This window comes from Vicugna pacos, chromosome 1 (assembly GCF_048564905.1).
Source record: "Vicugna pacos chromosome 1, VicPac4, whole genome shotgun sequence".
NCBI classification, from domain to species: Eukaryota; Metazoa; Chordata; class Mammalia; order Artiodactyla; family Camelidae; genus Vicugna; species Vicugna pacos.
The window spans coordinates 30,830,822-30,857,504 of record NC_132987.1 but is presented as its reverse complement, the minus strand read 5'-3'; the positions used below and the strand labels follow the sequence as shown (position 1 = coordinate 30,857,504).

The 26,683-nt window shown below is 37.4% G+C and overlaps 1 protein-coding gene across 7 annotated transcripts in view; it reads right to left on the bottom strand.

Moving 5' to 3' along the window:
• Positions 1 to 208: 208 nt before the first annotated feature.
• The window catches only part of MME (membrane metalloendopeptidase), a 467,357-nt gene continuing 440,882 nt past the window's right edge, over positions 209 to 26,683 (bottom strand). For all 7 annotated transcript variants that reach the window (XM_072959578.1, XM_072959582.1, XM_072959579.1 and 4 more), the window contains 7 exons: positions 21,566 to 21,624; positions 15,998 to 16,117; positions 14,233 to 14,366; positions 14,039 to 14,104; positions 10,990 to 11,085; positions 10,573 to 10,649; positions 209 to 3,946 (listed from right to left, as the gene is read on the bottom strand). In XM_072959578.1, the coding sequence (XP_072815679.1) occupies positions 3,847 to 3,946; positions 10,573 to 10,649; positions 10,990 to 11,085; positions 14,039 to 14,104; positions 14,233 to 14,366; positions 15,998 to 16,117; positions 21,566 to 21,624 (652 nt within the window). In that variant the 3' untranslated portion in view covers positions 209 to 3,846. The remainder of the gene's footprint in view (positions 3,947 to 10,572; positions 10,650 to 10,989; positions 11,086 to 14,038; positions 14,105 to 14,232; positions 14,367 to 15,997; positions 16,118 to 21,565; positions 21,625 to 26,683) is intronic.

The following is a 26,683-nucleotide window of genomic DNA, read 5'->3' as shown; positions in this document are numbered from 1 at the left end:
GGCAAAATAGTTTCTATCACTCATATTTAAAAGATTCAATTTGATTCTAGCAGGAAGGGTAAGATTATAGAGATAAAAGCGCCATTTGGCCTTAACGTTTTTCAAGACAGAAATGCTATGAGGGTTCATATGGGGGTGGCATTGGGCTGGGTGGTGGTTTGAGCGTGGAGGTGGGGAGGCTGGAACAGAGCTGACTAAAAACAAAAGCAACAGTATGAACAATATTTATTTTTATCTTGTATTTTTGAGACTGGAGCCTGATAGCTTTCTGATCTTCCATATTTGACAGGGCTGGAGTCTTATTTCCAAGGTAATAGTTATCATCTACTTGGAGAATTACACCTGTGACGACAGGAACGATAAAGGTTTTTGAGAAAACTCAAGAACAGCACAGACCCCAAATTAACAAAACTCTGATCTTTGTTCTTTGGATTATCATGTGGTCTAATTGGACTCAAACATTTATATGGGAGTTTTGAGATGATTTTACCCGACGGTTCTTAACTAGAAACAGATTTTAAGAGTAAGGCAGCACTGGACACACTCTACTTCTCTTGCTGAGCACTACTGACAGCATCTAATTATTTTTATTTCAGGTGGGAAAAGCAGAGGCCCAAGAGAAAAGATCAAATGTCCAAGGTCACTTTGTCATTAGTAGCAGAATAGAATTAGAAATAAGAAAGGACTCTTCCCCCAGGATAGCATCCTTTCCACCTTACACCTGAATTTACGTAGATGGTGCAGCATAGAGCAGGCATCTTATCAATGGTGTTGCCGAGAACTTCTGTCTTCATCCCTGAGTGACGTCAGCTCCCAATCTTTGGTGTCTCAGCTTCCTAACTCTTTTCTTGACCAGGATTTGGGCATAATTAGACTTACATGTGAGATCGTTACAAATAGATTTTATCTAATGGGACAACACCAAGAGATCGGGAGTAAGAGACCATCAGGTGCCACGCAGCTCAACAACGGTGCTGTGTACAATTACTGATGTCCGCGTGCGTGAGGAGTGGTGGGGGGTACTAGTGTTCTGACGTCGGTCTGTCCCTTAGCCCCAGGAAGTCTTATATTTCTAGAGATAAAAGATCCAGGCACTGGAGAAGTTTTTTTTTTTTCCAGAAAACTTCACTCAAGTTCCTCCATGAAGACGGAAGCCTGATATTTTAAAGAGCTAGCAGTGGGGGAGTCTGGTGCCTTTTTATAATTTGTACTGGTTGCTCTTCAGTTCTGGTTCTTCAGCTGCTCTGACAGCATGGAAATTAAATAATTCAGAAGTTCTCTTCAGAGCTGGATGCTCCAATTGCTTCCACTATTAATATTACTAGGAATGTTTTAAGTTTAAGAAAATATACACTTAAGTGTACTTCAAATTATCCACCATGATGGTGGCAGTGATAAAGGGGGGACAATAAGGCTATCCATGATTAGCTTGAAACTATATATATATTTTTTTTTTTAATCAGAAGCAGAAAATTTAACATTGACAAAATATATTAATTCATCCACCATTCATTTTTAAAATTTGCCAACTGTCCCAAAAATGTATTCTATAGCGATTGTTTTTCCTGGTCCGGAATCCAATTCAGAATCATGCATTGCATTTATTGTCACGTAGTCTTCAGTCTTCTCTAATCTGGAACAGCTCCCCAGGCCTTCTTGGTGTCTTTTGATTTTGGCAGTTTTGAAGAGTATAGGCTGGTCAGTTGAACAGTTAAAACTATATTTTCAATATTCATGATTTTAGAAAGGACTTGTGGAAATTAGTCCATAAAACTCTCAAGTAAATAAAGGTGATATTATGCAAGTATGTTCATAATTGCACTATTTGTAACAGCCCCAAACTGGAAACTTCTCAAGTGCATCCACAATGGAACAGAAAAATTGTAACATAGTCACAACAGAATACTATTCAGCAATGAGAAGGAAAGATCCACAGTCACATGCAACATAGATGAATCTCACAAATGTAAAGCTGAGTGAAAGATGCCAGACAAAAAAGAACACATGCTGACTGATTCTATTTACATAAAAGCCAAAAACAGGCAAAACTAATGTTTGATATTAGAAGTCAGGCCAAGTCGGGGAGGGTATAGCTCAGTGGTAGAGTGCCTGCCTAGCATGAACAAGGTCCTGGGTTCAATTCATCTGTTTAATAAATAAACCTAAAATTACTTTCTCCTCATTAAAAAATTTTAAAAAAAGAAAAAGAAAAAAAAAAGTCAGGCCAGTAGTTGTCCTTGGAAGAGTGACGTGACAGTTGAGAAGGGCTTCTGGAGCACTAGGGATGTCCTGCTTCTCATAGGTCCTGGCTACAGGGGGGTGCTCCGCTGGAGAAGGTTCACTGAGCAATACACTTAAGCTTCATGAAATTTCAGTATACATGTTATACTTCAATACTACTTCGAAAAAACACGTTAAGTGGGCATTTTTCAACAGGCAGAAAAACCAGCACTCCTATTTTGGATATTCCTTCATTTCCATGTTTTGTTAAGAAAAAAATAAGGCTTTTGGACCTTTTTTGTAAAATATTAATCAAGTAATGAAATGAATTAAACTAGCCAACAGGACAGGAAAAGAGAACATAAAAGCCTCAAGAGACGAGCTGCCATCAGGGGCTGCCATCCCCCTCCCAGAACCCTACACGAGTTAGGATTTTAGAAGCAGGCCCACTGGATGCACCGGAGTCTCTCATGTCTATTCAGAAATGCACTTTCCAAAGCTAGATGGCTGGCACAATAAGCTTAGTGAGTAATGAATTCATAATTTCCATTTATTATCAAAATACTTCCATCAGATGACAAACCTGAAGAGATAAGGAGACGCAGAGCTACAAAGATGCGGTTTTGCCCTTTTCTCACAGCCACCTTCAAGGACAGATTTAATTTAGAAAATCCTGCTTGTAAACCACAACTCTTAGGTATCTTTAGACCACTGTCCCATGGCAATTTTTACCCCAAAGTTTATGCTTAAAGCTTTTCATCAATATGGTTTATAAGTTTAAAAAGTCTCAAATCTTCATCTGTGATATACAGATTTTGGTTCATAACTCTTTATCTCAGTCTGAGGTTCAGTATTCAACGGTTACCTATAATAACAATCCCTTAGTCATAAATGTCATTAATAATTAAATATAAAAATTATGTATACATTACTACAAATCTCTTAAAAAGGCCAAGTTTTGAGAGAGAGAGAACAAGAAGTTGCTTAGAAAACTGCAGGGAGCCTCAAGAATCTCATGATCAGTCAAAGCAGGAACAGCAGAAACCGTTTCAGACGTTCATTTTAGCCCTAAGAGTGCTTAAAACACAAAGCTCTCAGAATGAATAACTGATGACTGGCAAAAATGGATTAAAACTACATTAAGTCCCGAGGCCCCACTATGTATAAGAGTTCTTTGGAAGAGTCCTGAAGGAGTATAAATGTTGTAAGTAAAAGTAAAAATAAGCACATAGGCAATGGATGTTTAACTCTCACATGGGTGCTGTGCTTTTGGTGCCGAATGAATTCCTCAACCTCTTCTTTCTCCCTGTGATTAGAAATCCCGGTCATCAAGAGACAACATCAAACTGGCAGATCATATGAGAAATAGAAATGAACGGTAGTATTATCTTTAGATATTAAGTATTTACACAGTGAGCAGTGATTGATTTGATAGACATTAGACCCCTCCACCCTCCACACCTTTCCCAGCATAACCTAACTTCATTTTATCACAATGCTCTCATCTCTGTGAATGACCTCCATGTAGTTACTGTGACTTCTCTGGCCCTTTTTTTCTTGGATAGAGCTCCCCATTTCTGTGATGTTGGCAAGTCTAGCCCAGGGCTGCACTGCTTCTTCTGAAGATTACCAAACCCGGCATTTCTTTTCTGGATTCATGTATGAATTCTTGCGGCAGTGAAAGGCTTCTGAAAACTCAGGAGAGTTCTGCAAAGTCCCAATAATCCTGTAATTACAAACAAAAAAGAGTCACCATGAGAATTTGATACTCATATCCATACCACATAGGAGCTCTGTAGACTTTCTTTGTAAAAGCCAAGAGAATGGGTTTGGAAGTTTCAGTTTAAAAGGGAAAAAAAAAAAAAACTCTTAGAATGAACCCATTCCTTTTCAGTAACAGAATTTTTAAGTGGAGATGTAGTAAACTATAGGACTTAAGAGCACCAATCTTGAAACCAGACTGCCTGGTTTGAATCCTGGTTATGAACTGTATTTATTTGGCCTCTCTGTGCCTCAGTTTCCTTTTCTGTAAAATGCATATAATAGTACTTGCATCTTCAGGTTGTCACAGGAAGTTAATTTATCAACACTCTATATGTGTTTGTAAGATAAGTGAATAATTCATATTTGGGATTGCAGTTATAAGAAAAGTTTGGTCAAAGAATAAAATCATGATTTCTTACTTTATCTTAAAAGGGCTCACACAATAGCTTTCAGTATATCAGACTTCAAGTAGATATTTGTTGATTTGATTTAATAGGGAAGATAATTATTTTCTTTATTCGCAAAAGAACCCCATAGATATCAGAAACTGGATTCAGCCTGAGTAACTGGAAAGGCTTGGCAAATGCCAATTTCCTCTAATCTCTGACCCCAGTGGGCAAAAACAACACTGTCCAACTCACTATCAGCACCAAGCAGCATTGGAGGGACAGCCAGGTCAGTACAATGAGGCAGAGGGATGTTTTCCCATCAACCCTGAACCAGCCCCTTCCCTTCTCTCCCCCAGGAACTGCCCCGCCCTCACCACAGCCACCTTGGGCTGGGGGCCAGGGGCTGGGCAGCAAGCAGCCTGGACCGCTGGGAAGTCTTGGAGTTGGTGCTAATTTGCTGAGATCTCCCCACCTGGCAGACGTGTGAGCGTGTATGAGTCCGAGCATTTCTCTCCCTTCTAATCCACTCTTCATACAGTGGTCAGAGTGAATTTTAAAATTTAAGTCAAGTTCCATAATTCTCTTACTTAAAACCTTCCAGGGGCTTGAAGGCTATTCAAACTCCTCTCCATGGTCTCCAGCATCCCGGTGGCTCCAGTTACCTTCCACGCCTCCTTACGGTATCTTTCTCTTCTTGATCCTCATGAGGTTCAAACCACACTGATCCACTTTCCATTCCTCAAACTAGCCCAGCTCTTTCCCTCTTCTGGGCCTGCTGTCCCTGCCGACCCTGCTCCCTGGAAATTTCCTCCCCCATAACTACATAGCTAACTCCTTCCCAGCCTTCATGCCCCCACTGTAACATCCCCCCCAACCCAAGGCCTTCTTGGAACACTGTCCACATGAGTTCCCCTATCTCTGCCCCCCCCCCAGCCCTATCAGAGCACTGAGCACAATGTGCAATGATTTGTTCTCCTTCTGTAACTCCCTGACATACCCTCCACACTGTAACCACTATGAGAGCAAATACCAAGTATACCTTGCTCCCCGCTGCAGCACCAAAGCTCAGCACAGTGCCTGGCATATTGCAGGGCTCCGGACATAACGACCAAGCCCATCCCCCGGCCGTGGTGATTACAGGCAGAGTTATAGGGCATTACAGAGAAACACGCTGTTCAGTGTTTTTGGTTTATTTGCTACTGTAGACCAGCTAGAGAGAAAGAAAGCATTTCCTTTCCCCACCTCCACTCCATATGGATTTTCTAAGTCTGACTTCCTAATGTCTCATCCACCACAACATCAGCTCTTTCTCAGTCTCCTACCCGCTACAACTCCCCTATCCTTTAGGAAGGATGTAAACATTTTTGGTTGTATGTTTTTGAGAACTCTTAGAGAAGTCTCAAAGATGGAAAGGAATCTTCCTGGTATGATGGGGTGGGGGAGCAGCTGAGGTGGGGAGGGCAGAGCAGAGGAACTTCCATGTATGGGTCCACTTGAGGGGGGGAAGACTGACTTTCCCAAGCCTGAAGAGGGGCCCAGGAACGCCAGTTTGTGTGAAGAGCAAGGACACGCCTCTCACTCTGAGAGGAGCCCCGAGGGGATCTCTGATGGGATGGCACGTGTCTGTCGGGGACGCTCCTGCGGCCGTTGACCATAACCAGTGGAAGGAAATGGAGTCACCCGACTTCAGACAGGGCAATCGGACTTCTAGCATGTCAACAGTGACCATGGCAGGCTGGAGAAGGAAGTTATTCCCTAATTTCTAGGCTCATGAGATGCCACTGGATTCCTCTATGGCCCTAGAAAGGAATACTCTGAAAATGACTGGAATTAGATTTCTCACTTCCTGGCTTAGGGTGGGAGCTTAGGGTTTAAATTAATATGATTTCTTACACATGAAAGTTCAAAAACAAATTCACTTGATATATGATCTATGATCATACATATAAGAATAAAAAGCCTTTAGACATCAGAAATTTATATTAGCATTTAGTCTTTAAGATTCTAGGTTAACAGACTCTGGGAGTTAGAGAGGGGCTATGATTCATTTAATCTAATCCTCGAAAAAAAAAAGAGAGAAAAAAATTTTAAAAAGTTTCTTTTGTATAGCATAGGGAACTATGTTCAATATCTTGTAATAAACTTTAATGGAAAAAAATATAAAAACAAGTATATGTACATGCATGACTGAGATATTGTGCTGTACACCAGAGATAGACACATTGTACTTGACTGTACTTCAATTAAAAAAAAAATCCTCTTCCCACATTAAGAAACCCTATTAGCTGACTGAGGGACAGTATGATGGTGGTCTGACTGTTCCTCAGACTGAGGAGCAAGCTCCCTGATGGACAAGGTAAGCATTTGACAATCATTGGCTGGTAATTAACATTTTTTCAAAGGACTGTGTCTTAAATATCACCATATGGGGATAAGCACTTCAGTAAAAATGTCCTAACTGATGGCTTAATTCTGTTTCTCTTAAAAATATTAAAGAAACAAAAACACACACACATACACCTCAAAACAAGAAAACTTTAACCCCACACCACTGGGAGTTGGCCACGCAGCAACACTCAAACTAACCCACATGCCCTCCTTCTCCATTCTAGCTCCTCTCTTTCCTTCCAAAGACTTCAATTTAGATAATTTAATTCTGAATAATCAGGTCAACAACGTACTAGGGCTTCACTTACTTTCCTAGGACTCTAATTAGTGTTACATTGTTTATAACATCAAATCTTTGGATGGATTTCAAAAATAGTCTATTTTAAAAAGTGGATACATTATTAATTAAATTGAAGCTCTTCTCTAAGAATGGGATCATATTTTATTAATATTCTTACAGGAATCTCATGTTACCTGAAAGCTGTAGTTTTTTTGTTTGTGTTTACAATAACAGAAGATAATACTTTTATTGGTGATGTCTTAATCTACTTGAAATTTTTACTTTATTATACCAAGCGTTTTATCACAGTGCTGCTGTTTATTCCCTTGGCAAATAATCACCTGTACTGAAAATATCTAAAAGACATGGTGTTGAACATCCTGTAACCAAGAATGGACTTTATATCCTATAACATATCTGACTACTCCTGCCTGCAAATAACTTTTTTAAATTACAGAATGAGCTTTTTTGCAATTAGTGAGTTCTCTGACAATATCTGATTACTTCTTTTAAATAAATGACTTGTCTACAAGGTGTTCATAGACAAACTATCCAATCTTTATCATTAACTAATGTTCATGGTCCTTTTAAAGTAAGGTCACTTTGATCAGCATATGTTCCACTGAAATTCATGAAGAAATAAATGTCTGAATAGATTCCCAGGTATAGCCCAAAGATTAGTAAGTGTTTATAGCAGTTCTATGAGGCCCACCAAAATTCACATCGTTTGTAAAATACCAGAAACCAATGCTAATAAATGGAGGAAACAGCAGTATTTCAAAGAGGGTTTGGCTTAGGCAGGTTAAGTCATTGAAGCATAAGAAACAAAACAGCCATACAACTTGAAAACTTCTACATAAAACATTAGAAAGACTTTTCCTTTAGAAGTACTAGAAATTAAGCTGTGGAAAACGTTTCTTGTATTATTAGTGGCATTAATTCTCTCAAGTGCCCTTTGTTCTTACTGGAAGCTGATCTCAAGCAACCTAAGTAAATTAGCAGCATTACTTTCCAGGTAGCTTAGACATTGGTGTCATTTTGTCTACTTGAACTTGCTTTAAAAGTGATCAGGTCCTTATATCTCATACAGAAATATTATATCTGAATAACTTTAGAAACACATTTATAGATAATATGGTAAATATTATCATAGCAACCATTCCCTGAAGTGACTGTAGATGGCTAACAAAAACTGGATTTCCTAAAATAAGTCATTTAAATTGCAAATTCAACTTCTGCAATACAAGGAGAAATGTTTTTGTTTTAAACACCAAAGTTTTAGAAGCTTATTTGAAAATACATAAAACTTTAGTTAGGAAGAATAAAACAATTATAGATTAGACCTAACATGGTTTTATAGAGTCAGCTTTATAGCAAATATACTTTGCCTTTTGTTTTTAATACTGTGGTTATTTAAGCATAAGGTTACAAAATCTCCCTCTGTTTCAGAAGAGTTTCTGCAGAAACCACTATGCACAATTTTTCAACAGCAACTCAGTATCTTATTAGTTTTTAAGTTTCTTTAAAAACATGTGTTTTACTTTGTACAGCCAGGAAGCAGCCTGTTACCAGAACTAAATGTGACTTCAACCTTTTGCCAAGGAAATCCTTTTACCTCCAGTAAAAATAATAATTTCCTTGACAAAAGGTTGGCATTCCACTTACCCTTTAAAAAAATCAACACATACTTCTCTTATTATGAATGAAAAATAGTCAAAGAGGCATCTTTGGGGCCAAAACAAAGAAAATGACAGGTATAAATAATTTTATATATTTATAATAAGGTACTCAGTTTAAAATTGGGGGTAGAAAACAATTACATATTTACCTAAATTATCACTTAACTGGTGATTAGTTATTGACATTTTGAACCATGCAGACATAAGAAATGAATAAAAAAAAAAAAGCCCTTGACTGTCAGCTAATATGAAATGTTGCAAAATTCATACACATTTTTTCATAGATATTCTGTTCATATTTCTCTAATCTAAAAGTAATCCTAGTGCTACTTTTCAAATACATATATGTAATAGGTACTTCATACACATTAACATTAATCCTCCTAGGAACTATCATAGTAATTCAATCCTAATTTTATATATCAAGAAATGGAGACACAGAGGTTAAAGATCAGCTTGTAAATGGCAGAGCCATGGCTGAAACTCAAATGTTTCTTAATTCAAAGCTTGCATTCATTTTTTACCATAAAAGTCTTGAGAATATGTTTTCTGAGCTAATCGAAATGGAGGAATGGGACAGGTGAAGACAGACAATATAGTAAAAAGAAAGAGAAAAACAGAAAAGACCTAATAAATAACCACAATGAAAAGTTAAGAAGTATCACCATCAATGGCTCTGTAGTGTAGGAATAAATAACTCCACATATTATAGCTCCTAAGGATTTTACAAATCTAGTAAAAGTGAAAAATAAGTAAGTAAAAGTGAAACCATAAGTAAGTCATAACAGTAGTCTGTGTCATCAAGAAAAAGAAAGCTCAGGTTTTGTTCAGGATACTGTGTTAATAAGGCAGGAAGCTAGAAAATTTATTTTAGAGAAATTTTAATCCATTGGTTTGGATAAAAATGTTAATACTCAAGAGACAAATTTTAGCCATCAAAAAAATTAATTTGTTACCTCTTGTTCTCTGAAGATGCCAGATGTACAAGGTATTATAGTTAATATTACTTAAATCCACCTGGACTTTTTATGGCTATATGCTTTGGTTCATGAGGCTACGTAGGGCAAAGCTTTGACAAATTAGGTTGTTATGGTGGTTTGTGTGAGTTTATAAGTGCTCTCTGTTATCCTCAGAATTATATTCTTAGACCTTAATTTCTGAAGACTTCAATAAGGAAAAACACAACTTTAAAAAATTAAAACCATCGAATCACTATGCTGTGTACCAGGAACTAACATAGTGATGTATGTCAATTATACTTCAAAAACAGACAAATACATCACAGAAAAAGATCAGATTTGTGATCAGGTGGAGGGAAGGGGAACTGGCTGAAGGTAGTTGAAAGGTACAAACTATGAATCATAAGATAAACAAGTACTAGAGCAATAATGTACATGATAGATATAGTTAACACTGCTGTATGTTATATATGAAAGTTAAAAGAGTAAAACCTAGGAGTTTTCAACACAAAAAATTTTTTTTCATTTTCTTTTATTTTGTATCTATATGAGATAATGGATGTTCAATAAATTTATCATGGTCATCATTTCATGATGTAAGTCAGCTCATTGTGCTGTACACCCTAAACTTACATAGTGCTATATGTTAATTATATCTCAATAAAACTGGAAGAAGAAATACAAAAGAATTTCAAAAATAATTAGGACTATATAATAATAAGAAAGGAAGGAAGGAAGGGAGGAAGGGAGGGAGCGAGGGAGGAAGAAAGGGCAAGCGAGTGAAAAGCACTGGATTTCCAAACTTTATAGAATTCGAGTTGGAAAAAGGCCTCCGAATTTGAAGTAATGGAGACAGTATTGGAGCACCTTCACAGCTGTTCATACTCACGCACCTGAAGTTGCCTGGACTGTGCACATCTGTTTTAATGGAGTTGATCGCATACTCTGGCCTGTAGGTCCCACACCACACCTAGGAAATAGGAATAGAAAAACAAAAGCAACGTACTTAGGTTCCATCAAGGATTATTTGTTTGGACAGTCTAGCAAAAAAACTTCCTACTGCAATAATTAAATTGGAATTCTGCATTGCTCAGCCAATTACTCTTCAAATAAGGTTCAATAATAGGCAACCAGGAACATAATTATCATTAATCTGATCTGACAGTCTGTTACACATAATGAAAGTTAGTCAATCAAATGCTCTGCCACAATTGATTAAAACAAGAAAACTCAGCATGCAACATCTAACTTACGATGAAATTATAACTCAAAATGATTTTCATATCTATCAATCAAGAAAGATACAATACCTGGGCAAAGTTCAAGAAGAACAGTTGTTTGTGATTTAGGTCAAGTCCAGGAAGTAATTTTTCTTCACCATTCTTTTTAACATAATTTTGATAGGCCTAGGCAGTTAATGAAATAGAAACATGATGTTTATAGTTTCTAAACTTATACATAAGTCTATGCAAAGAACATGTAATCAAGTAATTAACCTTTTATATCAGAATCACCATAATAATACATTTAGATATAGCAAACTACAACTATTCAATGGATTAGAAAGACTAGAATTTACTTACAAACTCTCTGAAAAGAACAAGATAAATGATTAACAGGTAAAAGACGAGTATATGTCAGATGATCAACAAATGTCAGCTAGATGAAAGCATGACTTAAATAAGTGATGAAAAACTTAAATAAATGTTGTTCTATAGATGGATATGTCTAGGTATGTGGAAGAAAAGATTGCCAAGGGAGTCTGCAATCACTATCCTTGTTTAGTTACTTTTCTCAGCAAAAGAGACTCACACCAGACTTAGTATGAGTGATTCTTGCCAGAAGTCAAATGATTCTCTTAAGATCCCTTAGAGGCCTAGCATCCTATGATTCTAAGAATAAGGATGAGCAATTATTATGGTCCCCGGAAGGCAGGGCAAAACAGGCTGAATCTCAGTGACATTAGGAAGAAGAAATTTAGATTACTTGAGTGCCAGAAAATGTTCTTAATTCTTAAGGATTTGTGGACACTATTGAAAAATGCAGTTTTCCTTTACTAAGTATACCTAAGAAAGGGATTGACAATAACTTTCTGAGATGTGTTAGTTTCAATTTAATATGAAGAAAGGTGATAATTAGATATGCAGAAGATATATTTCATTTCTTCTTACTTGCCATCAATATAGATTTATTAAGTCTCTACTGTGCAAAGATGCTGGGGATATGGGAAAGGCTTGAGCCTGTTCCTCTTAAGGAGCTCACAATCAAGCAGGGAGCGTGACATTCTGAGATTTCATGTATAATAAAATATTTGCACAACTGTAATTTGCTTCATTATTATAATTCTGTACTGGTTCTATGTGAAGATCTCTATGGAAATACCCTTAATACAGACTTTGGCCAGATTTATACAGCAGTGATTCTCAATTTGGCTATGAATTAGAATCACCATGGAATATTAAAAGCAAACAGTATCTTCCACTTCCAGACAAGACGGAGTGACAGGGACTGAGTTTACCCTCCTACTGAAACAACCAAATGATAGACAAAATGCATTAAACAACGGTTTGCATGACACTGGACATCAGACAAAAAGGAAAGTCATCTCTAGGAGATAGTAAACAAACAAAATGAGCCCTATGATTGCCCCAGCCTTGAGCATTTTCAGGCCACAAAGTAGAGTGTGAAACCCCAGTGGGAGTCCGAGGGACTCCTTGAGTGGGTGAGAGTTCAGTGACACCAAGGAGAGGGTACTAAAGAGGAGAAAGCTGCAGAGAAAAAGAATCTCAGAGATCAAATTGCTCCCTCAGGTATTCAGCTGGCATATAAATATGCATGTCAGCAAACTACCCAGGATAGGGAAGGAACCGCAGAAAAGGATTGGAGATAAAAGTGATAAAAATGAGTCTGGTACTCGTACAAGACAAGAATGGAAGACCTCAAGATTACATAGTGGGGTCTTGACTCAGCAGCGAAGAATAATTATCCCTAGGTTGAGCACTACCCCAGACATGCCTACGAGTTGTAAAAGCAAGACCCAAAAGGATCAAACCATTTCTGAGGAATTTAACTGCATCCTAGAATAAAGCTCAAGAGTATTTATAGGAAAACAAAAATATCCAACACCCAAAGAGGAAAAAATGCACAATGTCTGGCACCCAGTAAAAAAATCTCTAAGTATTTAAAGAAGCAGTAATCTACCATCTTCCAGGACTTGGCTGGGACTCATTCTTTTGGAAACTTTGCAGCCAGCTTAATCTCCCAAGACTCACACTTTGATCATCCAGGGTCACTCTCAAGTCACATGTCCTATCAGTCATCTCTCCAACATGGCTCTGATAGTCCCTCCTTCCTGACCCAACCAATGAAGCTCTCCAGCCCTCCAACCCTACATCCTCATCTGCTCCACTGAATATTCCAACCATCTTTGTCTCAGGACCTGGTTCTACCCTGCAGACACCTTGTCCCCTATACCCTCTCAAGTAGACCCTGCTTTTTCTTCCACATGTGGGCTACTTTAGGGTTGGGAAAATGACTCAAAATCATGCTCACTCTTCCTTGTTGCTTCCAAGACCATTATTCTTCCACTCTTTTCTGAAAATACATACTTTTTCTCATGTACATAATGTCCACTAGGCCATTTTTAATTTTCACTCAAATCATCAAATAATGACATCTTTTATGTAGGGTTCAAAGCTGTATCTTCAGCACCAAGAAAGTGCCAAACACACTCAACAAGTATTGCTGAATGGTAAAATGAATGGAAGCCTGAATGTGATTCTAACGGATGCTCCAACAATATATCCCTCTGAGTATAATGGTTTGGACTACTGCACAACCACATGCTGGAACCATTTCACTTCAGTCCCTCACTATCATTGTAACTGGACTATGGTTTAATATTATGCCGGTGGTTTATGTTGATTATTGCTTCCAAATACTGCTTCATCTGTTGTGAAACTAAGAGTCCTGCTCAGTCCATCAATCAATGACTCTGAAATAATCCTTTTTATAGACTAGCTTTTCTAAAAAGATGTATTTCAGAGATTATTTCTTAGAAAAACATTGGCTCTTCTGTAGAATTTACATGGCTCCTCAATTCTGTCATTATAATAGTCTGTATTTCCTTTTCTCCTTGCCTTTTTGGAAGCTTAGAGACTGATATTCAGCTCAATCACTTCAACTGTATTGCCCCTTCTGGTTAGCATATTTCTCTTTCTCCTTATGTATTTTTCATTTTCTGTTTATCATTTATTCCTTACATTATATGAATCTTTTGCAAAAATCTTTAAGTGAATGATTAAACATGATCAATATACACTCCAACCACTAAAATGGCAAGAAAATATTATTACTCACTCTGTATGCTTGGCCAATACCACCATTATCAGCAATGTTTTCTCCCAGTGTGTTAATTCCATTGAGCTGTTAAGAAAAACAAAAAATTTAAAAAAACCACTAAAAGACCCTTACCGGTGTTTGGATTATTAAGAAAGCATCAGCAATTCACTCAAGATTAAATATAACTTTTCAGGAGAGTGCTGATAACATACATGCTGTCCACCTGCTAGGTCCCAGGAGAAGTTTCCATACTGGTACACCATGCACTGGGATTGCTTTTTAAAGTTATTTGCAGACTCTTGAGTCCACCAGTCAACGAGGTCTCCATCCTTGTTAAAATTTCTGCCTGAAATATATTTATTTAAGTAAAATGAGAACTCATTATGTCAGGAATTGCGATAAGGTATCTTTAATTCAAAGCGCAAGGACTGAAATACCACTGTGTGAGAGAACATTAAATTGCACAGATGATGAGAGAAACTGTTCTCCTTTCTCACCCAGAGCTGATGAAACCCGGACTGCTGGGGCTCTCTGCTGATATGCCTTAGTATTAACCCAGACGTTTCACCCACTTGGCTCTTGATGTCTCCGCCAAGGCCACCAGATAAACACTCCTGAAATCATGACTTGTTTCTCTTGGACAGTTTTCACCTGAACCAAGTCTGTTTAACTTGATGTTATGAGATTTTACAGAGGTCAATATTGCACTCTAGCATTGATTTCATATCTCAAACCCTTCATTAGACATTGTGGACTCTGTTTCCCGGTACTTCAAGCACAAGGGAAAAGTTGCCTTTCCCCCTGGAGCTTTCTTGCTGATCCTAACTACTGATCTTCCCCCTTTTTGAGCTTCAGCAACATTTATATGTATCATATGTCTGACACTTAATTTTTATCATCTTTTAAACAGTTGTCTATGAAAAGGGGTATAAAGACAAACCACCTGACCCCACATCCTGGCTCACCGATTCCCAGTTTTGTAGCTTTGAGCACGTCTTATGTCTCTCTGTATTTTTTCTCCTTGAAAAATGGAAAGAGTATTAACACCTACCTGTGAAGATTGCTATGTAGTTTAATTGAGTTAACAGACGCTTAGTATGTCCTTCCTGTCTCCTTGTCTTCCTGGGCTCTCAAAAATTGGATTAAGGCTTGATTATTTTCTCTCTGCTGTTCTCTTTTTATTGTCTTTCCATTTGGGAACTGATTTTTGTTATAGCATCAGCTAGTACCTCTTTATCTCATGTCCTTACTTCTAGTCCTCTCAAATTTCAATGAAACTCTAAATCTATTTTGCCATTCGGGGCAGCATATAAACATTAATTGCCTACTGTTTGCAAGACCTTGAACTAGGTAGTAGGTGTAAGATGCAAAAAAAAAAAAAAAGAAAGAAAGAAAGAAAGAAAAAGTCTCTGATCACAAGCAGTTTAAGAATCCTATGGGCATCTTACTTTCAGAGTTTACATGTAATTAAGACATGGACCCTATCATCTAAAAGTCTGTCTAGTGAGATAAGACACAAATGATCATAAGACCAGACATTACCATTGGTGCTGAAAATACATCACAGTGTTTTCTCAATGTGAATATATGTTTTATTCTGTCAGAATATAAAGCACATATTGCTAACCTCACTCTTAGAAATTTCTGATCTTCTCAACCAACAATTTGTAAGGAATACTAAAAGTGTGGTGATTATTAGGCCAGTGATATGCTGATGAATAAATGTGTTTTTGTATTGATAAATTACAATAACTTTTTTGTTATTTTGGGGTTCTTTTGGGTGAGGAGGTAGTTAGGTTTATTTATTTACTTATTTATATATTTATTTTTAATGGAGGTACTTCGAATTGAACACAAGAACTCCTGCATGCTATGCACACACTTTACCACTGAGCCAGCCCTCCCCTCTTATAATAACTCTTGATCAGGTTTACTAGGATATATCTCAGCCAAAGAAAAGCATCAGCTGTACTTTACCATTGTCATCGAAGCCATGGGTGATTTCGTGTCCTATGACCATGCCGATGCCCCCGTAGTTCAATGAGTTAGGCTGATGAGCACTGAAGAAAGGAGGCTGCAGAATGCCAGCTGGAAAGACTGCAAGGAAAGAAGATGGTTAGAGACTACTTGTGGTTTTATTCTGCAGACGACAGGCCTGGGGTTGGCTTCTTGCCTACTAAGCTGTTTTCCGGTATGTTGGTTTCACTTAATTGTATACAAAAATCTTCCACGATAGAAACAAATGCAGGTCTTTTATTATTGATGACAGCAAAGAGTTCATCCCAGAGTGGCATCATAACCTATGATTTATGTTCCCAATTCACTTTACAATATCCATTGAGATTGTTTTTTGCTATAAGGAGTTAAGAACAAGGGAAAATGATCATCTTCATTCAAAAGGTCTCTTCCCCATTGCAAATATTTGGGAGAAATAGTTACTTAATAACAGAAAGTATTAGTTTTACTGTCTCTAACATTTTATCCATCTACAATAGCTTAGTAAATAAACAGAGCCACTCAATTGAAGAGTTCCCCAATCACACAACCTTGTTTAATTTTCATCCAGGCATGTATGACTCTTTACTTATTTATTTATGGTTGGTGGCCCTTCTTCTTCTTGTCTGCCTCCAAAGCACCTCAAATATTAGCTCTTTGAGAGCAGAGATTTGTTCGTTTGTTTTTGAGTCCATTTGCTTTTTCAGTTGATTATCTCTAGAACCTAAAACTAGATGAAGCCTGGAACATAATAGGTGCTCAGGAAATGTATGGAATAAATGAATAATCAATGATAAATGAATGAATGACTGAATTTCCTATGGTGTCCTAAAGATTTTGTAAATAAATAAATAAACGATAATTTTTACATCTACTCTAACACTTGTCTTAACTTGCTAACTTTCTACATGTAAGATGTCTCACACTATATAAATTTCATGTGTCAAACATCAAATTCATCATTTTCCTTTCTAAGCCATCACTTTGACATTATAATTTCTGCTAATGGCATGTGAAGACTCTCAGCCACCCAAAGTGAACATTTTCTGTTTATCTTCGATGTCTCCTTTGTTTTACAAAATTTTATACAATCTATTTAGGAAAAGATCAGGCCATGTACCTTCGTTCTGGTAGCATCTCATGTTTATCTCCTCCTATCAGTCGTCCTACCCCTTCCTAGTTCACACTCTCAGGCCTTAAGAATTACTTAATTTCCTAATCCATCTTCATACTTCCAGTCTCACCCAACTATAATCTATCCTGAATTTAATCTATCCTGAATTTAATCTATCCTGTAGCCAGATTAAAGTTCCACTGTGGTCATTGTCACTACCCTACAAAAACACCTTGGATAGCTTATCACTGCTCTGTAACTAAATACAGCATCTTCTTCCTGGCCATTGTCTCCATGGTCTCCCACATTTCCACACACATGCCCTCCCTTTCCCTCATATCACCCATAGTTTTGTAATTTTATCTTTCATGTTCTAAAATTCTAGTATCCACTGAAACATCATTATGTAATTGAAAAAATAATTAATATTAACACTTGTTACTTGCAAAGCCCTGGGGCATTGCTACATGGAGAGTACAGCAGAAAGTCCTTGACCTTAAGAAATTTTAGACCTAATTAATACAGAGTAGCAAATCTTGTTTTTTTGTCATTCAGGTGGAGGAGGGGTGGTGAGTATGCTAGAGCCTAGCAAAGGTTCCAGGGATAAATATTAGATATTTAGACAGGACATTTTAAAATATGCTGGACAATTTAAGTGCACTCTAGATCTTAAAAAAAAAGAAACTGGAAAGTTGTCATAACATTCAAAATGACAAAATAAAAATATATAAATACTTTTGTCCTTGGAGAATTTGATGAACATACCTCACATGTAGCTGCCTGAGGCATCAACGGTGCCAAGAAATTATTTTTAGCTTGAAGTATAAAAATTATGTGCAGTACTGTATTAACTTAAAGTGAATACAATCTCCCACACCATGTACTTTGATTAAAATCCACCCATTATATAAAATGCTCTTATGAAACGTGCTATCAAGACTACACAGTAACTGTAAAGATCCTGCTGCTTTAATTATACCTGGATATGCCATTCTCAGGCAAGTGATAAGATTTTTATGGCTTACATTAAATACTAGTCTTCACGTTCAACTTTGCAAATTATGATTTCTCCTTTGACTCTGTCAGCTAAATCTCTATGGTGAGGATTTTCCCCATTAGCCTTATCGCTGTTACTAGTAGACACCAAACTCTTCATAACCAACTGCTTAGCTGTGCATTTGTTATGTTCATGATTGTCAACAATTAAATTGGTTCATGAAACAAAAGACTGTGTCTCTCCCCACACTGCCCTCCTCATTTCCTTGTTTTTTTTTTTTAAGGCTGAAAACAATTCAACTTTAGAATCTTTGATGTAAAGCCCAAGTTGCAATCAAGTAAAATCAAATTCTGGTGGGAGAAATTAAGCATTATTTTTATATTAAATGGAATAGCAATATGTTTGGAAATATTTACTCTTAATTCCCAAGTCTGAAAATAAGACTCCTAAGAATAGGACAATTTTAGAAAATTTAATTATGTCAAGTTAGTTATAGATAACCTAGGCTGAAAACACTGAATAATCCATAAATATCCTAAGATTGAAAAATAATTTTTGATTGTTAATGAAAGAGGAGAATGTACCAGCAGTAAGACTTCCCATTATGACTTGATTATTTCCTTGTTCAAGACATGAGGGTTTAATGAAATTATTGAATAGTGCCTGGAACTTACAGATAAACATTTGACAAAACATTCAAGGGCAGCTTTCCTAATGGCATGAAGGTCTCTAAAGGTCCATTACACAAAGAATAGAAACCGGTAAGTTACACACTTTCAGTATGCCTTCCTGTCCTGGAAGATAACTTCTTTTTATTGATGTGAAGTAGAGAAGTGCATAAAAATTTGAATGTAGCTTATTTGTGTGAGTTCTCACAAAAAAGTGGTGGGAATTAAATTAAAAAGTAGAAATTTTTAATATAAATAATTCCTTATATGATAATAAAACAAGTTCTTTTTTTTTTCATCATAACATAAAAAGACAAAGCCCATGAGAAATTTTATGTGATCTAATTTAAGAGTATTTGTGTAAAGGTGGAGGGTCATTTATGAGACACATGATGTTCTATACCAATACTAATTCTGTAATGCACATGGTACTAAATTGGTTAAGATAGCATTGCAAAAGTTGTATATCTAGGTATGGATAAATACACACACACTTTTATCAAGAAGAAGGATGGAGATCTGGATCTTCAATTACTTTTCTTTAAGACAATCCCCACTTTGGAGATTTAAATGAACTGTCAAGGAGAAAATTTACACATGTCAAAGATTTCTCCTCTTCTATGACACTTTCCCTTTCTATGAACTGCTGTTATTAGCAGATAAGCATATGAAAAGAGGTAACAATTTTTCGGATTTCATATTTCCATCAGATGAATTTAACTTGAGCATCTTTAAAAGGTCTTTCTTATTTATTAAGAATGCTTACCACAGCCAATTCTTGATTATTCAGAAAATAATTGTCTACTTTGTAAAATGTTGGGCCACTTTTACCTTCTTTTTCCTTTTGCCATATGCTTGTTTGGTCTGAGGGTATTAAGTTCAAAGTAAGAACATTCCCAGGTTTTCTCTGATTAGGGAATCTCTAAGGTAGACCAATTATGAGCCAGCTCCAAAGATATGGGGTAATTCAAAACCAAACAAGCACTATCTTGACCTAAACTGTGTGGACCTGCCCTGGAGAAGGGCTAGAGGGATAAACGTGTCAAAGTGGTCCTACAGAAAATCTCTCTGGCTCTTCTTATGGTGATGAATCAGCACAAAGTTCTGACGGGATCCTGAGCTGAATCAAAATGAAGTGATATCCCTTAGTTTGTCCTAATGCAGAATCCAGGCTGCCTCACTTCACTGTGGGATTCCATTAAAAGTTAGTTAACCTGTTTAAGTCCAAGTCTAGAACAAACTAAATCTTACACTCGCAGAACTACTGAAAATCAAAAAGAGATCTTCAAAGTAAAGACTCTCCAGAGATACAGGTACTTCTAAGAAAAGGTCTGAATGGTTTCTAGGAATACCTTACAAAGGATAGACTGCATGGGTTCTGAGTTGATCATTAAATAGGCTCTGATCTGGGTTTAGGTAATCATTTCACTAGCTGGGAGACTCTGAGCTAACTGACTTTAACCCAGTGCACATGCTTTACTTATTACCTATGTTATAGGCATAAAGACAAACTTTTTCTGATTATAATTCATTTTCATGTCATGTACCAAAATAAATTCCAGATGGATTAAAGATCTTTTAAATTGAAGTGTAGTTGACTTACAATGTTGTATTAGTGAAGATTTGCTCCAAAAATAAAAATCTATAAAAAATACTAGAAGAAAATGTGGATGGCTTCTTAATTTGAACACTTCCTAGCTTTAAAAATAATAATCAAACTTTAAAATAAGGGTTACAATTTCTTTTAAGTTTATTTTTTAACTTAATGGTGAAAATCATATAGGATTTTTCGTAATTTCTAATGTAATTAATAACAGAATTCAAGAAAAATGAGGCTTCAGGCAGACTCTGAGATATAAAAAGAGTAGTAGAATAATACTGAAATTATCTTCCTTCTTGATTCTTGACCACACTTAGAAATGACATACTAAACTGAGTACACCTGGAGAAGCTGGCTGTACTGTTTGTTCAGAATACTTCTGGTACTATTTTATCAGTTGAGTGCCTTTCTACATACTAAAAACCCTTTGGGAAAAATGCATCTATTTATGAGATACTTAAGAGAGAATTTAAAGATGTCAAGGTATACCCAGGAAGAGAAAAATATATATCTTTGTTATATTAAGTCTTTTCATTATTCATTATATTATTCACTTATGTATTAATTTTTAGGCATATTTTTGTGATGTCACTATTAGTGAACATATACAATTTTTTGATTAAAATTTTTTTGGTTAAGTAAATACAATTTCATATGGTTCAAACTAGCATAATTGACTTTCAACTTTCTGAGCCCCTTGGAGCCTTCCAGGAAAAAAGATGATACAGAACAGACTATCTCTATCAGAGCCAGCACACAGAATTGACAGGAAAATTGGATCTCTGAAAATTTGGTTCTTGGAAACTTAAACCACTTAAGATGATGCTTAGAGAGTCCTTAAGTTAATATAACTTTATGCAGATATAAGGGACTTTTAAAAAGTATTCAGAAATAAAAGAAAAGTGCTTGGAAATAAGATAAACCATTCACCTATAAATAGAATATTGTAAAGGAAACAAAACTACTTAATGTGATTTATACTAATATAAATTTTGCTTTTATAGTGAAAAGAGGTACATGGATGCATTTACTTTCAAGGAGGATATTCAATAAATCAGTAACTCAGCCTTAGCTGTGCTTTTATGGGGAGTATTACAAATTGGTCATGCAACACACTACAGCTTGGGAACAATAGAGAAATATTAAAGAATTATTTAGGAATAGACCTTACCTATTTGATTTCTGCCTGAAGAATAAAATGCATTGACGACAGCTGCTCCGCTTATCCACCTATAGAAAACATAAGAACTTGTTACAAATTATACTGCATTATCTGATTCAATCTACTTACCACAATAAAAGCGTTATCATTACTCCTAGATGAATCTTAACTTTCTGTTTGAAATATGATCAACAAGTTAAAATCAGCTCACTAGGTGAGAGAGTTCAATTGGAAGTATTTCTGCTTCTTGAAAAATCAGAATATATCCAAGTCTGCATTCTGTTATTTAATTTGCATAGATTTTTATGGAGGCATCTGATGGTACAAAATCCATTCTAATGTATCTCTTTGGAAATTGCAGTGGATTAAGATTCTATTGAAATGTGTTTAGTTCTGTGTTCTTTATACTAGGTAACAATGCCAACAATTCTGGAGCAGTTGACAGAATACTGAAATACAGGTTGTTAAAATTTCTGATTCAAGTATATATATGTGTGTGTATATATATAATATATGTATGTATATATACGTATATACATATATAATATATGTATATATATGTATGTATATATTTTATATATATATATTTTTAAATTCCTACTTTACAAAGAGCCTTTTGGGGACCCAGAGATAGTTAGCTTTGAGTAATGTGCCTCCTTTGACTATTGTCATTTATAAGTATTATTTTTTAACTATGACATTCCAACTCAGTGAGCAAAGGCGTATTTTTGTATACTAACTGTAAAATGAAATCCAAATAGATCTTAAGCAGATTTGTCTGTCTGTGCATGGCATGAATTAGGCTCTATATTGAGTCTAGAGATTTTATAAAATACAGTTCCTGACTTCAGAAGACTCTAGTTGAGATGAGAAATAGGCATTTTAATACAAGAATGACTGAGAAAAAAAAAAAAAACACAGCTCTCCAGACAATAATTCAAGGGCAATGTTAAGCTGAAGGATGGTGCCAGTGTTCCCATGCGTGGTCTGCTCAGATGTTATGAAGACTGCATACTAATAATCACTGTTAAGCACTTTTGTGCAACAGGGGTCATATTTCCATCATAATAGACTCTTACATGTATCCTTACACTCACTGAAAAATGGACACTGCTTAGCTTCAGCTGTCTCCTTAAATTTGTCAGCACACATGCATACACTTAAGACAATCATATATTATTTTCTAATGGCTGTGTTGTAGTTATTCCACTTTTAGGGCAACAATTACAGTGGCAATTATTATCCTACTCATGGAAGGAGTTTACAGTGGTTGGTACAGTGAGGTTAAATCAGAACTGTTTCCAGACCCTGCTTTGCAAGGTAAGCAGTACAGTCAGCTGCCCAAATCAGCATTTCAGCTACAATCTCAGTAACTATTGTGGGATGTCAGATGTGAGTCCTATTTTGATCTCTTAAAAATAACTCAGGGAGGGCCACATATAACAGCTGTCTGATAAATTCTAATTAAGTATGAGTTTTATCTTCACTAACAAGGTAAGACACTCATATAAAGGATTTGGGACTTAAAACAAAACCCAGATAGAATTTCTGTGATTTTTCCTTTAGGAAAAAAATAAGTTTGAAGATGGAGGGTGTAGGTTGCGGAATGGTTGGTTGATCGATGTGTTTCTTCTTTGGGTTGATTTCATTGCTGTTTTAAATAGAGAGAAACATTTTCAGACAGGGTGTTGTGACTAATTTCACGGTTCTCCCTAATTTCATCACAGCCGACCCATCAATATTCTAATTTCTTGCAGGTCGATGATTACAAGCATGTAATTTTATTTATTTTAATTAAACTCCACTTGCTTCCCATATGCTTTGTGGTGACTCACAACAAAAACATGTATTTGTAAACCCAGAGGTGTTAGACTAAAATCTAGAGATCAGAAACTACATAGGGCAAATAGATTTTGTTTGTGTGACCCAAAAGTATTATGAAGGAAAATCTTTGTATAAATAAAACTCATGATCAAGAAAAATGATGTATTAGGACTATATTTATATGTATTCACACAGTTCTGATGACTCAAATATGGTTCAAGGTGGTCTGGCTGGAGAGGCAAAATAGAAAATGTGCTTATGCTACTTCTGAGAATCCCTGTTCTTTGCAGTAACTTTAGAAAGGCATTTCTGATGTGTCCTCAACACTCTGATAGTGCAGGAGAGCAAAACTTGCCACCCCAAAATGTCTCCTTGGCATGAAGATTATATTATTTTGAGCTAAAAACAATTAAGGCCCAAAAGGCTCAGGAAGAAACTTTGACTTCCCCTCAACTGCTTAAAAAAATGTTTGTTCCTGGGGAAGAGAGAAGCAAGATGGCAGAGTAGAAGGATGCTTGTAGCTCACCCTCTCCCACAAATACACCAAAACTCACATCTACGGACCTACTCAGCCAACCAGAGCACCTGCCGAACTCCGACAGAACATCGCCCTCATAGAAAGACGAAGACGCCAAAAATCTGGTAGGAGAAAAGGAAAAAACAAAGGAGATAAAGCAAAACAGTGTGGACCGGTCCCGTGGGGAGGGAGCGGCAAAGGAGGACTGGCGCTCATTCGCTGGGTCCCCCACCTCCAATAGAGAGGCCAGTGGAACGGAAGGGGAGCCTCCGAGGCTCAGATCTGCCCTGAGCACCCCTTGGCTGATAGAACTGAGTTAAACAGGCACAAAGGGTCCCCTCGACACCCAGCCTTAGATGCGAGCCAGCAGCTGGAGCCGGGACAGGCTGCCCGAGTCGGGCAGAGGACTGGGGCGGCTGCACTGAGGCAGCCCTGGGGGGACTGCAGGGGGTTGTGTGCTGTGGCTGGGAGGGGATACGGAGCAGAACAACCTTCGTTCCCCATAAATTGCGAAAAAAGCAAAGCAACACGGCTGGTGTGCCCTGGGGGGAGGGGTGCCGTAGCCCTTGTCTCCTCAGACCTGCGCTGCCATTACTGGCACTTCTCTCAAGAAGAGAGACAGGACTCAGCCACAGCCACCATCTCCTCCTGTGTGCAGCGCCTGGGCAGGGGCGGGGCCGAGCCCTGAATCTGCACCCAGGGGCTCCGCAACCTCCTACGAAGGACTGAGACTTGTTTACAGCCCGAGGCAGATAGGATATTTCTGCCTTGGCACCTCAGAGAACTTGTGCCGCCAAGACAAACAAGGAGCTGAGATTTGGCACGGAGCAGGGACGGGCCATTCTGCGGTATTCCCTGAGCCCACCTTCGGAGTGCCGACCCAATGCGGAGTGGACAGCTGCATAGAGCAGTGGAGTGACCAGCACTGGGAGAGGGTGGGTGGCCACCCCTCTTCCTGGCAGGAACGCAGCACCTGACCACGGTGCCGGGAGGGGGCACGATCCACCCACCTGCCTCCCCCTGAAGCACAGCATCTGACTGTGGCATCGGGAAGAGGAGTGACTCACTCTCCCACTGGGTAAGAGCTCAGCTCCTGACCCAGTGTTAGGAGGGGACACGATCTGCTAGCCGACAGCCACTGGAAGCAGCACAGATGAGGGTGCCAACAGAGGGCCTCTGGAAACAGCAAGCTGAGTTTGCGAAACAGGGAGAAGACACAAAGACCTCTCGATAAAATCATTAAGAGCACACTGTCTCCAGGAGAACTAGATAACTGATACTCCTTAAGCCACAGTGCCAGAGAGATATGAGCAATATGAAGAAGCAGAGGAACCACTCCCAATTAAAAGATCAAGAAAAATCCCCTGAAAGCACGATCAAGGAAATAGACATTGATGGCCTACTAGATCAAGATTTCAAAAAAGGAGTGATCAAAGTACTGAAGGAACTAAAAGAAATAGTGTTTAAAGATATAAAATATATCAAAAATGAAATAGAAGCTTTAAAAAACCAAGTAGAATTAGTAAACTCATTTGCTGAGATGAGAGCTGACCTAAAGGCTGTACAAAGCAGGCTAGATAGTGCAGAGGAATGAATAAGTGACCTAGAAGACAGGACAACAGAAAGCATCCAATCAGAACAGCTGAGAGAAAAACAAATAAAAAACAATGAAACGATATAAGGGACCTATGGGATGACATAAAGCATGCCAATCTACACATAATAGTGGTTCCAGAAGGGGAAGGAAGAACAAAGGGAATTGAAAAGGTATTGAAGAAATCATGACTGAAAACTTCCCAAACCTAAAGAAAGAATCAGATATCCAAGTACAGGAGGCTCAGAGGGTCCCAAACAGGAAGAACCCAAACAGACCCACATCAAGACATATCATAATCAAGATGGCCAGAGTCAAGGATAAAGAAATGATCCTAAAGGCAATAAGATTTCTCTACACAAACACTACAGGCCAGAAGGGAGTGGCAAGATATATTCAAAGTCCTGAATGAAAAAAAGATGCAGCCTAGGATACTCTATCCAGCTAGGCTATCCTTTAGAATAGAAAGAGAGAGAAAGAACTTCAAGACAAGCAAAAACTAAAAGAGTTTAGAAACACTAAACTCATGCTAAAAGAAATATTCACAGGTCTACTCTAAATAGAAAAGCAGCAGGATGCTACAAAAATGAGAAACTTATAACTGGAAAGGAGATAACTGCCATGAATTACAAAAAGAATAAACACAAAATTGTAAAAGAAGACATCTAAATCATTAAGAATGGGAGAGGGAAGCAAGGAAAGCCACTGTGGAAAACAGTATGGAGATTCCTCAAAAGACTAGAAATAGACTTACCATAGGACCCAGGAATCCCACTCCTGGGCATCTATCCAGAAGGAACCCTACTTCAAAATGGCACCTGCACCCCAATGTTCATAGCAGCACTATTTACAATAGCCAAGACATGGAAGCAGCCTAGATGTCCATCAACAGATGACTGAATAAAGAAGATGTGATATATTTATACGATAGAATACTATTCAGCCACAAAAACTGACAACATAATGCCATTTGCAGCAACATGGATGTTCCTGGAGAATGTCATTCTAAGTGAAGTAAGCCAGAAAGAGAAAGACAAATACCGTATGAGATCGCTCATATGAGGAATCTAAAACAAAACAAAACAAAACATAAATACAAAACAGAAACAGACTCATAGACATAGAATACAAACTTGTGGTTGCCAAGGGGGTGGGGGGTGGGAAGGGGTAGACTGGGATTTTAAAACGCAGA